The 16,293-nt window shown below is 45.4% G+C and overlaps 1 protein-coding gene across 2 annotated transcripts in view; it reads left to right on the forward strand.

The window, feature by feature from the left end:
• Positions 1–2,343: 2,343 nt before the first annotated feature.
• ACCS (1-aminocyclopropane-1-carboxylate synthase homolog (inactive)) overlaps positions 2,344–16,293 on the forward strand; it is a 40,939-nt gene continuing 26,989 nt past the window's right edge. The window contains exons 1-2 of one of the 2 annotated variants that reach the window (XM_075927526.1): positions 2,344–2,538; positions 3,277–3,320. Coding sequence is in view for 1 of the 2 variants with exons in the window: in XM_075927525.1 (XP_075783640.1) it covers positions 7,098–7,110 (13 nt within the window). In the remaining variant the exon portion in view is untranslated. Of the gene's footprint in view, positions 2,539–3,276; positions 3,321–6,989; positions 7,111–16,293 lie in introns of those variants that run through there. The other variant, XM_075927525.1, reaches the window with a different exon arrangement.

Raw genomic sequence — 16,293 nt, forward strand, 5'->3', positions numbered from 1 at the left:
GGGCCAAATGCAGCAGGGAAAATTTCCCATATAAGGCAACGTGCAGCTACCTACTGGTTAGCATTTGTCTGCTAGCGGATTTGAGCCTGTGCTGGCGCTCACAGCTTTTTACATTCTCTTCTGCTTATCGCTTTCTCTCCTCTTCCCTCCTGTAATTTATGTTTTCAGCTCAAGCTGAACAGAGACATTGACACATTTGGGCTTTTCCCACAGTCTCCTGTCTCTTATTTATGTCTCTGAATGTTGTTTTATCTGAAGTGAATATGCCAAAGAAATGTTAGGCCCAGCTCCAAGCAACTCCATTTCCTTCTTCCATCTCGAGACATTCCTGAGTCCTGTAGCACAAACTTGCACAGCTAAATATTTAGAAAAAAGCACAGGAGCTGTATCTCTATGGGCCAGAAAGTGTCACTTAGGATGAAATGGGGTAACTTGCAGGGTGCTAGGAGAAGCTGTATCTTGCTGTTCTATGCATGAGCCTGGGATGCAGGCTTATATTCAAGTCTTACCCAATGCGATACATGCACCTTCCCAATTGACCCTCTTGCCAGACATGAGGTGTAACCTCCCCCTCACCCCATTTCTTCTCTGACCATAGAATATGGTAAATGCCATGTTTTGATAGTGATGCATCAGTCCCAAAGGCATTTTGAGACTTTCCCTGCCTGCAAAACCCTGTCATCTATAGGATTGTCCCAAGAAATGGAATGGGCGGATGGGGGCCCCCAAATTTTTCTTTGTCTCCCAGACTCTTCTGTTGCTTTTATCATTACAGTGCTAGTTCTTTGGCCTTCTCTAGCAAACTTCCATCAGAAGATCTTAAAGTACCTTCCAGACACTAGGATGAAAATCAAAAGTAAGCTTTGGTGGCATAGAAGGTGCTCAGTGTGCAGGCTGGCCTTCTGAACAGGGTAAATGTCATCTTCCAATATGACTGATAATACTTACCAGAGTTTGAGAGAAGTGTCAGGTGCTTGCCTGAATGAAACTTCAAACCATCAGTTATCACTCATCCATAAAAATGACCCTCGATGCTCCGTAACCACCTCAAATCAGAAGGGCAGTAAGAGGGAAATGAAAGCAGTACTAGAGTTTCTGGAAAATGGGTAATGGAAATAAAAGGGCCAAGTTCTCCTTTATAATGGAGTAACTCCATTGATGTCCGTGGAATCATTTGATATTTAAACCTGTTTGACAGAGCAAACTTCAGTTGCTAGTGTATATTTATCTTTCCTGTTAGCGACCAGGGCAACTTAAACCTCCAAGATCCCCTCTGCCTGTCATTGAGGAGTTAGCACCTCTTTATTGAACTAGAACAATGATGTGTGCGATTGGTTGGCATAAGCATTCAAAGAGCTATGGGAGCACTGAGGAGAAGCATATCACGCCTACTTTGATGGGCCAAGATATCCACGCCAATAATCTCTGGCTTGCTTTTTTTTGTTTTATTTAAAAGGGGGATATTGACAATGTTGTTTGCTTTAGCAGTTCAGGACCAACATTTTATGCATCTGTTTTCTTACATAGCTTATCTAGCTTATTAAAGTTTAGATGGAATTTTTGTTTAAGTTTCAGTTATAAGGGGTTGAGGTTTTTTTGCAAAGAAATTTAAAACCTCACAATAACTTGAAATTGAATCAAAGTAAAGTTGCCAGATTTCGCTATCCAAGAAGAATGTAAATGTCAAAGTCAACTAATGTAGTATTGCCATCTTTCCTGATTTTCTTTTTTACCACAAGTTGTGCAATGTTTTATATTTTTAGTGCCATAGCTCCTAAAGTCCTGTGAGAATCTCTGCTTTCTTCTTTCTCTTGCTTGAAAATGTGAAACAAGTAAAAATGCTCAAACATAAATAAATAAATAAAGCATTTACAGTTTATTACTTTAAAAAACAACCATGATTTAAAAAGCAAATCTTATGATCTGATTTTATTTTGGGAGGAGTGGCTAACTCATGATTTTATAAATACTTGAGCCTCTCTAGTGAGAAACAAATGATAGTTTTAACCTTTTTTTTTTTTCTTCTTCTTCTTTTTTTCCATTGTAATAATCTGTAGTGGTGATACAAGGACCACACACAATGACATTTTTACTGCATGTTTATTTTGATACTGTCCCTTTAGCCACAAAAGCAGCTGGAGACATGTGCTAGGTATGTTATTTAAATGAAAATAAAGAATTGAGCTAAAGGAGTGAAACTTGTAAGTAATGTTTGTTTATGTCCTCCCCGTCTACAAATTTATCGTTAAATAATTGTGATTATTTTGGGAGTGTACATTGGACCTTGACCGCCTAATCATTGGTGCACCTGTGCCTTTTCCCTTGTTTAGGTTTGAAAATCATCCCAGCACGTTCTCTGTGTGAGCATTTTAGCTTGCACTGGACTTTAGGGAGGTATGCCACAGTGGTCTCCCTTTCTGTCTTCCCCAGTGGTTTGGACCTCAAGAGGATGAACGATGGGATTAGGAGACAAAACAATGACTCCTGGTATGTCCCACAAGGCTTCCTGCTCCCATGCTTTCATCACCAGGAAATCGTGTAAGTCATGGGTTCCATGGCCTGTGCCCGACTGCGGGGGTGGTGGTGTCTGTACCCTTCCCTCATGTCCAGCCCCTGATCCACACTCTCCACCCCAATTGCCCCTCTTTCCTCAAGCCCCTCCCTCAAGGGACATAGCCTCAGGGATTACTGGGGGGCCTGGTGTGGGTGGCAGCAGGGGCCGGGCCCTCCAGCACTCACCACAGTGAGTGAGGGAGGGGGCTGACTCCTGCCAGTCCTATCTCTTCCAGGGTTCCATGGGTACTCTAACCTGAGTACGGGGAACCATCCTATAAATAGGACAGTTGAGGCAGGCACTATAGGGCCCCCCAAAGTGCTTGGCCCAGGGTGGCTGCCCAAAACCATCCCTATGAATGGGGTCGTGCTGTACCCACGTCCCCCAGGGCCACAGGGATGTGCTGGCAGCGGGGCAGAGATAACAGCCAGAAGCTGCTCTAGCCCCACTGTACCCCAGCTCCTGCCAGGGGAGGTTAAATTGCCCAGGAGCAGCAGGCAGGGCCAGGGGACATGTGGTGGGGGAGCATGTGGGCCAGCAGGCAGGGCTGGGAGCCAGGATGGGGGGAACACACGGAGACCCCCCCCTTCCTTCCCTGAGCCCTGCCAGAGGGGGGGTTCCCACTGGAACACTAGGAGGCTTTGAAGACTAGTACTGGTCCTAAGATAAATTGAGTTTGATGCCCCAGGTGTAAGTGACAGATGATTCTGTTTCTCTTGCAGGAGTCAAGCAACTATAGTCATCGAGCCAAATTCCTGATTCAAAGGTCAGTAATGCAAAAGAGATTTGGAGGGGTTTAAAACAGAGTGATGATCATTTAAACAGATCACAATTAGCTTTATCAGACTTGGTTGCTTTCTGAAAGATTAGGGAGGGTTTTTCAAACATGGAGAGTCATTCTCTCTGTATCCAGAAAGGGTAAGAGAGCTAGGATGGCGGGGAACACACAGGAGATTCAGCTTGAAATACGTGATGTCAGTACTGGTTCTCTGAACATGATTATCTTCTGGTTGTGTCAGTCTTTCTGTGATGAAAAATACGGTGTGTCTAAATTTAGAAACTTTGAATGCCCGATTGACAAGGGGGAAAGAAATTCCATTCTATACCGGGCCATAGACAAGGACTGGACTAGCCTCCCCATGCTGCCTGCCAATGTGCATGCTTTCTCTTTCTCTGCCTCCCCCCCAAAGAGTTCAGCTTTGTGTGTTAGTAAACTTTATGATGTTCCTTTCCACAGAAAACTGGACTGAGAACCATTTTACAAAGGCCATTAAAATTTGGGGACGCTGTTGACCCAAACTGGATTAGAGTTGTAGCTAAAGCTGGGCTCCAAAGCAAAGGTCGTCAGAGAAAGATTATGGTAATAGGCTTACTGTGCACAGCCTTTAGAGGCTGTCCTCTACCATCTTTTGGGGCAATTTATCACCACTTTTTAAAAAGGATGAGAACTAAGCTTTTGGGAGGGCAGGCTTAAACTTTTTGTTAAGGATGAACGGGATATGTGCATAATGTACAGTAAAATGACTGGAGACTAATTAGATGACTGTTTTCACCTGTAAACCACTAACCCTAATTCATCTCAGAATCGTAGTGGCTACAACAAGTCATTGATCCACTGGTGAGTGTGTGTTACAATTCTCCCCTCCCCTCTGTGATCAATCCAGAGAGAATCTGAGTCTGCTAGAGCCCCTGCTTCAGCACTTTATCTCAAGCTGTTGCACCTTTTATATGCTTTTAGATGTGGAGGTCCGGTTCAGTCCCTATTTTATCAGACAAGATGGCCGCCATCCAGTCACTCTGTGACAGTTGTTCAAGTGGCAGATGTGAACTGAGTCCAGTCTTTGTTCTTATTGAACAATATCCATAGCACAAAAAACAGTATTACAACAGATGCAAACTGAACCCCTCATTAGAAGTCTGACAGAGGCGCCTTTGACATAAATAGTTGACGGGTGAACACATTTCTTACACATTAGTGGTCACTCTCCAGTTCAAAGTTGAATCAAATTGGCAGGGCAGTGTTGGAGGAAGCTTCACTGTGACTGGTCATGATGCACCTGAACTGGATAAATGAGAGTTTGGTTTTCTGATCTGATTCACAAGCATTCACTTACATTGTCCATTTCCATAAAGAACAGTGTTTGCTGCATAGATATTACTAACTATGAACGATTACTGCAGAAAGGAATCGGGGGTTGTGACAGACTGCTGGCTAAGCCAGAGCTCTGCCACTGTAGCCTAGCCAAAGAGGCTGAGGGGAAACAGCTGAGCAAGCCCAGGTCTGAAGGGCTATTAGAAGCAGCTGTGGGCCTTACTGGGCAAGGGCTATGTAAGGCAGACGAAGGAAGCCAACAGGGGGGCAAGGAGGAGCCAGGGTGTGGTTGAGTGTGCAACTCCCCCTCTCCTGGCAGCTGGCTGAATTGACTATAAGCTTTGTACGTAGGTGGTGGCAGGAACTAACAATAAAAGCATAGGGGACTGCACCAGAAGTGTCTCTGGCTGATTCGGAGACCGGACGGTGTCCCAGACCAAGGGGCCTGAGTGGGGACCCCATCACATGGATCATAGTGAACAACAAGCTAAATATGAGCCAACAGTGTGGCACTGCTACAACAAAAAGCAAACATTGTTCTAGGGAACAACACAAAGCAAGACACAAGGGCTACGTCTAGACTGGCATGATTTTCTGGAAATGCTTTTAACTGAAAAGTTTTCCATTAAAAGCATTTTTGGAACAAAGCATCTAGATTGGCATGGACGCTTTTCCGCAAAAGCACTTTTTGCGGAAAAGCGTCCGTGCCAATCTATACATGCTTTTGCGCAAAAAAGCCCCGATTGCCGTTTTCGTGATCGGGGCTTTTTTGCGGAAAACAAATCTCAGCTGTCTATACTGGCCCTTTTGTGCAAAAGTTTTGCACAAAAGGGACTTTTGCCCGAATGGGAGCAGCATAGTATTTCTGCAAAAAGCACTGATTTCTTACAGTAGGAAGTCAGTGCTTTTGCGGAAATTCAAGCGGCCAGTGTAGACAGCTGGCAAGTTTTTCTGGAAAAGCAGCTGATTTTCTGGAAAAACTGGCCAGTCTAGACACAGCCAAGAAGTAATTCTTCTGCTCTGCTCTGATCTACTCTGCACTGAATAGGCCTCAACTGCAGTTTTGTGTCCAGTTCTGAGCACCACATTTCAGGAAAGATGTGAAGAAATTCGAGAGGGTCCAAAGAAGAGCAACAAAAATAATTAAAGCTCTAGAAAACATGAGCTATGAGGGAAGATTGAAAGAAAGGTCATGATAACAGCTTTCAAGTATCTAAAAGGTTGTTACAAGGAGGAAAGAGGAAAAAATATTCTACTTAATCTCTCTAAGACAAGACGCAATGAGCTTAAATTGCATCAAGGGAGATTTAAGTTGGCCATAAGGCCAACTGTCCAGGCTGCTAAGCATTGCAATAAACTGCCTAGGGAGGTTGTGAAATCTCCATCATTTGGAGATTTTTTTTTAAGAGCAGGTTAGACAAACATCTGTCAGGGATGGTTTAGATGGTGTGTGGTCCTGACATGAGTGCAGGGGACTGGACTTTATAATCTCTTGAGGCTCCTTTCTGTTCTGTGATTATGTAGACTAAGGGTCCTGTCTAGAGTAATGAATGTTGAGTTACAATGGGACCTTTACTGGTTTTGGGATGTAAGTTCTTAAACATTCCCTGAATTGGAGTTCTTAGACTGCTGTCCAGAATCTGGATTTTCTTTGCAGAATCCCTGGTTGTCTTTAGGATTTGAATTTTGGGGGTGGTTTCATCATTGGTCTGGGAATACCTTGGGGGACTAACCAGATCCCTGACATCTAGATCAGTGAGCAATCAAGTAGCCTTTTACTCAAAGTTGTTAAAGAAAATCTTTGGGTTAGAAACTGAGGTCTTCAAAATTCATCACTCCTTAGGTTTCAGAGCAGTCCTGTAAACAGTACACAGTTATGGTGACCAAATGTGCTATCAGTCTGTTATGAGACTAGGTGCTTGAAGAGAGCTTTCAGCTAACCCTCGTATATCTGCAGTTTCTTTACTTAGCCTAATACAAATTCCTCCAGGCTTATGGAGAAATGGATGTTCCAGTGGTAACTCTAGCTTTTCTAAATATTCCTAAATCTTGTGATGCTCACTACACTAGTAGGATTAATAATCCATTCATATGTTCCTCTTTAATATCTTAGTGCTCATGTGACACTAACCATATGCAAAGGGATGCATCCTGTTCAGGGGGAATGTGTGAGATTCTTACACAAGCTCCTCTATCAGATGACTCTCACAATCTAGTTTTAATGAAGAAACCCATTAAAGTCAACAAACCTAAAAAGGAACAGAACTTTGCCTGGAGCACCAGGATGGCTGAGGTATAACACAAAGTGTGCCCAGGGCTTGTAAGCAAAATCTCTGATTTACCCTTCAGTTGATACCAGCTCTAGCCCTGGCAAGGGGGTGGTGGCTGTCTGGCTGATCCCAGGGCCGGTGGCTTGCTCTGGGGTTACTCCATGGCACGCTTCTACTACTCATGGATTTAACAGGTAAGCACAAAAAGCTTATCTTCTTCTTATTGCTTTGTTTGCTTGTGCTACAGATTGTGGGAATCAATTTTCATTTATTAAGCCATTGGGGGCCCAAATCAGCTCTAGTGATGGGTGATCTTGCAGTTATGGCATAGAATTGGGACAACAGACATCTGTTTCAATGTTGGCCATAAACTTTCCATTAAGTCAACTTCATTTTACTTGCCTCTAAGGTTCCTCCTTGTAACATTATAGTGGTGTTGTGAGGCTCAATTTAATTAACATCTGTGAGTTGCTTGGGTGGTAAAGAAGCATTTCCAGATAAGTGCAGCATTTCCTTCCTATCTACTCATTTAAAGATAGTGACTGACTGTATAGAGCCATAGCAGGGTCCTTTTCAGTGCTGGAGTCTGAGTGCTATGAGGTCCTTTTGGATTGCAGGATCTGGGATATGGGCGGGGGGAATCTAACCTTCAAATGCATTCTGGAGTATCCTCTGCAGGGCTGTGATTTGATTTTTGGAACAGAGATGCCCCTCTTTCTGATGTTGCTATCTGACTTTAAGTGGTAATGAGGGGCCTCTGCCAACCTGACTTCAGGAGCTGTGCCAGTCAACCCATTAAGCAATCCTTAATTCACCTTCCTGAGCGGCCAGGCAGCATTAGTCTCCCTGAAGCAGTCTCAGGAAACTGACGCAGAGATCATGTTCCCGAAATACTGAGGTATTTTTTGTTGAGACCATGCATTTGGCAATTTTTAAAATCAAGGATCAGCTAGATGTGATTCAGCATTCTATGGAACAGGCTGGCAGAATTAGACTTCGAAAATGACTGACAATGCTGAAAATCTGATCTAGTGTCACAGCTGCTTAGGCTGTTTCCTGAGTGATTGGTAGTTACATAAAGTAGCCAATGTTAGTAAGACCAAATGAGCAGTTATGGAGTTTTTCTCAAGACACCAGTGTTGAAGTTCTTATACAAGATTATGGGAAGAGAGGGCGAGGGGGAGAAAATGAAGATCTCTCTGCAGCCAGTTCACAAGAGCCAATGAAATCAAGGCTGGAAAAGTGAGGGGGGTCATGCAGAGAGTGTTCCCTGAGGAGGAGGGCTTCATTTAATTCACAACAGAAGCTAAACTTAGCTGATCAGGTAAGAGATGGCTCAATAGACCCACACTACCTTGTGCCTTCAGCAATTTTTGTTATTTAGGACAGAACACCCAAAGACCCTACTTGTAGACCCTGATTTTAAGAGGAATAAGGGATCTTCCGGAAAAGGCTTTATTTTCCGAAAGATCCCGTCTAGACTGGCGCTTTTCTCCGGCAAAGCCCCGAGCCGGAAAAAAGCGGCAGCCATGTTCATGCAAATGCCACGGGGGATATTTAAATCCCCCGGGGCTTTTGCAATTCTGAAGTGTCTCATTAGCATCCCTTTTCCGGAAAAGGATGCCAATGTAGACACAGCCCAAAAGACTAGAATTCACCTGACTCAGTGAACCCCCACTGTCACAGGCAACAGCACTGTGGAATATTAGGACTGCAAGAGACCTTGTGAGGTCATCTAGTCCAGTTCCCTGTGCTCAAGGCAGGACTAACTATTTAACCCTATACAAAGAGTTCACAGGACAGCTACGTCTACACTGGCACCCTTTTCCGGAAATGCTTAAAATGGAACAGTTTTCCGTTATAAGTATTTCCGGGAAAAGAGCGTCTACACTGGCAGGATGCTTTTCCGGAAAAGCGTCCGTAGCCAATGTAGACGCGCTCTTCCGGAAAAAAGCCCCGATCGTCATTTTCGCGATCGGGGCTTTTTTGCAGAAAAGACTACTGTGCTGTCTACACTGGCCCTTTTCCAGAACAGTTTTTCCAGAAAAGGACTTTTGCCCGAACGGGAGCAGCATAGTTTTTCCAGAAAAAACACTGACAATTTTACAGTAGATCGTCATTGCTTTTCTGGAAAAGCAAGCGGCCAGTGTAGACAGCTGGCAAGTTATTCCAGAAAAGCGGCTGCTTTTCCGGAATAAGTGGCCCAGTGTAGACACAGCCGACAGGTAAAACAGAGTAGGTATGGTCAGAACTGAGGTACTGAAATGCCATTAAGGCAGTGGTGTTGGTGGGGATTTCAGCATCGTAACTGGTATGCTGCAAGAAGTACATTGATAGAACTATTGAGACCTAGGATAGCTGGAGCTGTGGAATGCTGCAGGCCAGATTAATGTACATCAGCACATGTTTGTAGGCACTGCCTGATCAGTGCCTGCTTCCTCTGCTGCTTGTGTTGCAGTGTCACGTGCTGACACTGCTCATCCCAGCAGGTCAATGATTATATCCACAAAGATAATATGAAATCCTTTTAATATCTGTCTTGCAGGATGTAGGACGGCAGTATGGAAAGTACGACTCCCTCTTGTGGCGATGGCCTAAGTGGGCAAGTGGCTTTGTGGGGAAGAAGGGGGCTGTGATTTCTGTGAAACACGGTTGCTAGTATTCAAGGCCCAAGGCTAAGGAAGGTGTCACAAGGTGCTTACCCGGTGAACCACACTGTCCTCAGTTCAGATGGTTTCACAGTCACAAACCTATTTCTGGCTGTCTATCTTTCACTAAAATATGCGCTTATTTCCCTCTTATGTAACCATACCATGCAACACAGACCTATAGCAAAGACAGGCATCTCTGGGTGCAGCCCTAACTCCACAGCCCAAGTTCCTATTCCAAGCTCCTCTTAAGCTTCCTGTTTCCTCCCTTCATTATTCTCCCCAATTATCTTGTTAGCCCTCTAAATGTCACTCAGATGCTCTCAATCCCCCACCAGACTGTATAATTCTCTCATCTGGGCCTGCAGCCTTCTCCAGGACACAGCAATGTCAGTAATCAGGGTGTTGCTGATAGCACCCTGTCACTGAAGGACTTTTGGTTTAATTTCTATGTATTGTCCTGAAATGACCCACATCCTTCCCCACTCCACATAGCAGAGACAACCTTTAAACAGCCCCTGGTGGTAGGAGCACTGTTTATGCTTCTTAAGCACAATGGAGCCAGCCTGAGGAGATGTGAAGGCCCAAAAGGGAAGAAAGCAATAAACAAATACACTGAGCTAATGCAAACTGTGCACCAGGCCTAAAACAAAGACCTTCATAGCTGAAACCAGTGCCTCCTCTACCCTCTCCTCTTCCCACCACTGTATTTCTTCAGTCCCACTCCAGGATCAGTGAGCATGCAGAAACTCTGACAGCAGCAAATGTAGCTACTTTGTCAGTGGCTGCAATACTCCTAGATGAATTCTGTGCCCGAAAAATTAAATATGTTGTGCACAGTATTTTAAAATACTGCTGTTTTATTTGTCAAAATAACAAGACGTAATCCGGTATGTGGAGAGTGGGACCAGTGGGTTTACCTCCCCTAAGTGAGAGTTCACCTACAGCCCGTGAGCCCTGTAAATTCACAGATGTCTGTTTCATGTCCGCAGACCATTTTTGCAGATAGTGGAGCAGATGTAGATATAAATACAAATGCACACGGCTCTACTCGCCAGTGGCATTTGCCCTGCAGCATCTGGCTCAGGTAGCCTAGGGGGCTTAATGTGTTCAGAGCTGGCAACCAGTGGCTGGAGCTGGGCTGCAGGTTGGAGTCCAGGCCAGGGTTGGCTTTAGGGAAAGTTGCACCCTGGATGAACCTGTATTTTGGTGCTCCTTCCCCACCCCTATGGCCCCGTCTCTTAAGTGCTCCCTGGGCTTCTTTCACACCATCACCTCTGGGCCTCGCTGCCTCCTCCTGTGTTAAATTTGTATTGAAAGAGATGTCAGAACTCAACCATGGCTCAAATTAAGCACAGGCAGGGTGACCTGATACCAGTGTGTGCTGGCTGAGTGCCAAGTTCTGGAGGCAACATTGCCAGCAGGAGCAGAGCAGAAGTAAGTGTGTCAAGGTATATGGTCTGTCACCCTTACTTCTGCATTGCTGCTGTGGCTTGTGGTGCCTGGTATGTGGCTTAATGTGTGCCTTGTGCTTTCACACAGCAGCTGCACCTTGGCAGAACCCATGGTCCTCCCACAGCACTGTGGTTACTTGTCTCACCAGAAGGTGCCATTTCAGATTTTGGGGGAAGCAGGAGTGGGCAACTCTATCAATATGGCCCCTGCTTTGTCCTGGGTATAAGCAGCATCACAGGGAATTCATAGAGCAACTACTCCATCCATGTCTAGGGTAGAGACCCCCCTGCTGTGGCCCTGGAACAAGCAGAAGTCCTGGCACTTCCTTTTGAGATGGGTCATGAACAGGTCCACCTTGGGATAACCCCACTCGAAGATGGAGAGAGCGACATCCACTCAGAGACCACTTGTGGGATTGAAACCACCGGCTGAGACAATCGGCAAGGTCATTCTGAACTCCCAGAAGGCACGATGCTTGCAGGTGAACATCCTGTGAGACGCACAGGTCCCACAGTGCAATAGTCTCCCAACACAGAGGAGAGGAGCGAGCACTACCCTGGTTGTTGATCGTCCTGGTGTAGTCTGTCATTATTAGAACACACTTGCCCCATATAGGAGGCAGGAACACCTGGCAAGCGAGCCAGACCACCCAGAATTCCTAGACATTGATATGTAACCCCATATGTACAATCAACCATAGGCCTACATGTGCATGTCATCCAGGTGTGCCCCCCGGACCCCATGTTCGAGGCATCCTTCACCAGAGATGGCTCCTGCCCATACGAGTTGGGGCTGAATCCACCAATTGAAGGGAGTGCATGATCACCAGCGGCATGATGACCACGCAGTCAAGTGGGTCCCTGAATTGCTCGAACACCAACTCCACCCATGCCTGGAGCTAGTGCAACTGGAGACAGGCATGATGTAGAACTTATGTGCACAAGGCTATGCGCCTGTGAACCTCATACAATTGTGCACTATCATAAGCCGGTACCTCTGCAGTTCCAAGATGAGCCCCACCAAGGCCTGAAAATGGGACTTGGGAAGGGATGCTGTTGCCTGAGTGGAATCAGGAAGGGCCCCAATTAACTCAATTTGCTATGTGGGAATGAGAGTGGATTTTGGCACGTTGAGGATGAGGCCTGGGAAAGAGAATGTGGCTTTGCCCTGGTCCACATACCTGAGAACCACGTGCTGGGGGAACCATTGCAGGAGGGGCATATGGCACTGTGGGAACAGTCACTGGTGCCGGCTGCATGGTGGTCAGTGGCAACCCAATGCTGATGCAGCAGGCGTGGCCTACGGTGCTGAGGCCAGCCCAGAAGGCAGTGCCACAGGCAGTGCTGGGAGTGGTGCTGCTGTTGTCAGCAATGCCGCCTGAGGATGGAAGTGCTGCTCCAGCGTCATCAGTGCAGTAAACCCAGTGGGGTCCTGCAGCACCTCCAAAGTGTCCAGCATGGAGGGCAAGTCCAGGTTCACCTCCACCACCGCAGGCTCCCAGAGAGTCCACTGAAACTAGACTCAATGCCCTACCCTGGGCACCAGAGCTGACTGTGCTGGAGCCAAAGTGCCCAACTTGGGCAAGCTCAGCACCATATGGGCAGCCTTTGGGGGCTTGCTAGACCTCCTAGAGGGAGAGCGTCCACGGTCAGCCTTCTTAGGCACCAGTGAATGAGAATGGTGCCACATTGAGGAGCCTGCCTTGTGCACAAGGGATCAATGCTGGTGATCCCACCACTCTGCCCAGCTTGGTGCCGAAGCTTCCTGCACAGAGGCCAGTGCACTGCGCACTGAGGGAAGAGTTTGGCAGTTAAGCCCTGGCAGAAATCTGGGGCAAGGGGTGCATGCTCTACTCATGTGTCACCTCTCTGTAGGGAAGGGAAGGGATGGGAGCAAGCAGTCTGCAAGCAGCACCCTGGTAATTGGTACTCACTGTGCAGAATTAAATGTGTGCTCTAGTCCTGCTAGCAGTGTCAGTGGTAAAAGCAAGCCCTTTCTTGGGCAAGTGGAGCTCTTGGGGGGAGAAGGGGCAGTGGAAGAGAAGGGAGGTAGAACTAGACCTGCTACACTAATCCCCAGCCCCGCTTCACCCCACCCCACCCCACATAGCAGGTTTGCTCCAAGCCCCCAGCCAGACTAAATACATAGAAACAAGCTATGCACCCACCCTTCTCCTTCAACCTCGCCTCCCCCCACTTCAATAAGGGGGACAGTCCCATCCATAAGACAGTTGGGGTGGCTGTGGCAGAGCCCCACCCAAAGCAGGGGGCTTAGGGCAGCTGTCCTGAACAATCCTAGGGACAGTATGGCTCTGAGCAGATCACAGGTTGATCCTGATATATGCAGATCAGATCCGGATCCACATTTTTATATTGATGCAGGGCTCTATACACGTGTGCACAAATGACTGAGATGTACTTAATATCTTTGTACAAATACCTTGGCTATGGGATAGCTTCCAAACTACTGCTGAAGGTCATACAGGATTTACATTGTCAGGAGAACCTGCTATTTTCTCAGCATGTACTATTACTACTGTTGGTTTTGTACAAATGGGTAAATTTATGTATCCTTGTGGATCAGAACATTGGCCCATCTGGTCTAAGATTCTGCCTCTAGCACGGGGTGATACTATTTGATCTTTAAAAGGGAAGTTAAAGTACCCTGTTGTACTCTTGGTTAATTGTAGAATACAGGACAATTCCTGCCTGTCTCTACAGACAATCAGCTTGTGCCCTGAAGCAGGTCATTATTTTACTTGCAGAGCTACTATTCAGCATCACATTTAAAAAAAACATATGGTGCCAGTTAAATTTACAGGATTTTAGCCACATTAGAACAAGAAATGGAAAATTAGACTTTTTGTTTTGGTCTGATCCACCTCCAAAATTGTTAGGATAGGTTTAGATGCTGGAATCTGAATCCATTTCCCCTGCCTCTGAAATGTAAAGGTGTATTGGATTGACGGTTCTGATTATTAGCATGTCTCTAGTTGTTGTTGGATGTAGAATTATCCAGCCTCTTAAAAATCAAACCCCATACTTGATTATATGATTTTCTGTGTCAGGGAATTCTACAGACTGTATTAGTGTAATTGGCTACAAAGGACTGGGGTTTCAACCCTCAGGGAATGAAGGTATATCAGAAAATGCTAAGGATATTTCATGCCCTGCTTCTTATTGGTTGATGTGGTGTTAGTCAATGGGCATTGGGGATGCTCAGCACCTTTAAAAAGCAGGCCCTCCATCTGCAAAGTCACACAGCTCCCCCAGTCTCTCAAAGAAAGTTATGACAAGCTGTTAAGTAAATTAGAAGAATGACACTGGAAAAAAAAAAGCCTAGAAAAATTGTAAAGATGGTTATAATCAGATGATATTTCTCTCATAAATGTACCCTGTCTCATTGTCCTCTGTGGCAGATACCTAAAGGCCACCTCTCTTTCTGCAATCCTTAGGCTACGTCTACACTGCAGCACTATTTCAGGATACTGAAGGTATCCTGAAATAGCTATTCCACATCTTTTGAGTGCACCCGCTATTTCGAAATATAACAGGCTAGCTATTCTGACTTCCCTGTAAACTTCATTCCACAAGGAGTAAGGCATGTTTCAGAATAGCGATTTATTTTGAAATAAGTACTGTGTAGACAGCACCAAATTTCAAAATAAGCTATTTTGAAATAACATCGAAATAAGATATGTAATTTGAGCTATGGTGCTTACCGGGCTTTACTGCCTGTTCTGTGGGAAGTGCTCTTAATAACTCTTCAGCATGTACTTTGATGGTAAACAGTTCCCCCTAGAGGACTTTCCTTTTGTCCATGCAATGGAGACTGCTTCTTAAAGTAATGATCTAATTTTAATAAAGACAACTGTGTCCTTTCCCCAGTTCCTCAGCACCCAGTTGCAGTCTGGTTAGGAGGTCTGGGACAGGATCTCTGGAACTTCGTTGGGGTTTTGTTGTTCTGAAAACCAGTGGAACACAGTCACAGGGACTGAGCAGTCATGGGCCAGCACAAAGTTAAAAAAGGAAAAAGCGGATCTAAATGGAAGAGCATCCTAGAGCATCATGTCACATCTGTATAGAATTAGAAACAGTAATGCTATGAAAATTAATCTCTTGAATGCTAGAATGTGGTTTGTACCTGAGAACTAAGGAAATTATCTATCTTAGGGTTTTATACTGCTACTTGTCATTCCAATATCTCTGCACACCTTCCACATACAATCAATAGCTGAATCCCCTACTTTTCTTGATAGAGCTTCTAGCACTTCTTCCTTCTCAGATAAAAAACTCTGCATGGGGTAGGGTTTGTGGTTTTAGAGTCAAAGGGTACGTCTACACTTTATGGCTATTTCGGGAAGGCTACACAAACTGCTTATTTCGAAATAACAGGCACACTATTTTGCCATTGCATGAGGGATAAGGGATGGTTCAAAATAGCGAGTCGTCATTGAAATTTGGAGCCGTGTAGATGCACCAAATTTCAAAATAAGCTATTTTGAAATAGTTTTGAGATAAGATGCACAAATTGCGTATCTTATTTCAAGTTTAGGGTGCACCTAAAGGCTGTGTCTACACTGGCACGATCTTGCGCAAAAGTGGCCGCTCTTGCACAAAAACTTGCTGCCTGTCTACACTGGCCACGTGTTCTTGTGCAAGTAAACTGACGTACTACTGTGTGAAATCAGGGCTGCTTGCGCCAGAACTCTGATGCTCCTGCTCAGGAATAAGCCCTTTTTAACCATCGGACAAATGACCAAGGAGGAGTTTAAAGGTATAGCTCGAGAATGCCGGGGGGTTATCAGGAAGGCGAAAGCGCAAATGGAATTGTGACTGACTAAGGATGTGAAGGATAACAAGAAAGGTTTCTACAGGCATGTTAACAAGAAGAAGATGATCAGAGAGGGTGTGCAGCCCCTAATGGATGAAGGAGGTAACCTAGTGACAGATGATGTAGGGAAAGCTGAAGTACTCAATGCTTTCTTTGCCTCTGTATTCACGGACAAGGTCGGCTCCTGGACTTCTGCGCCAAGTGACGCAAGATGGGATGAAGATGGACAGCCCATGGTTGGTAAAGAACAGGTTAGGAACTATTTAGAAAAGCTAAACGTACATAAATCCATGGGTCTGGACTTAGTGTATCCGAGGGTACTGAGGGAGTTGGCAAATGTCATTGTGGAGCCTTTGGCTATTATCTTTGAAAAGTCGTGGAGATCGGGAGAAATCCCGGATGACTGGAAAAAGGCAAATGTAGTGCCCATCTTCAAAAAAG

The sequence above is a fragment of the Pelodiscus sinensis genome, chromosome 4 (genome assembly GCF_049634645.1).
Source record: "Pelodiscus sinensis isolate JC-2024 chromosome 4, ASM4963464v1, whole genome shotgun sequence".
NCBI lineage: Eukaryota > Metazoa > Chordata > Testudines > Trionychidae > Pelodiscus > Pelodiscus sinensis.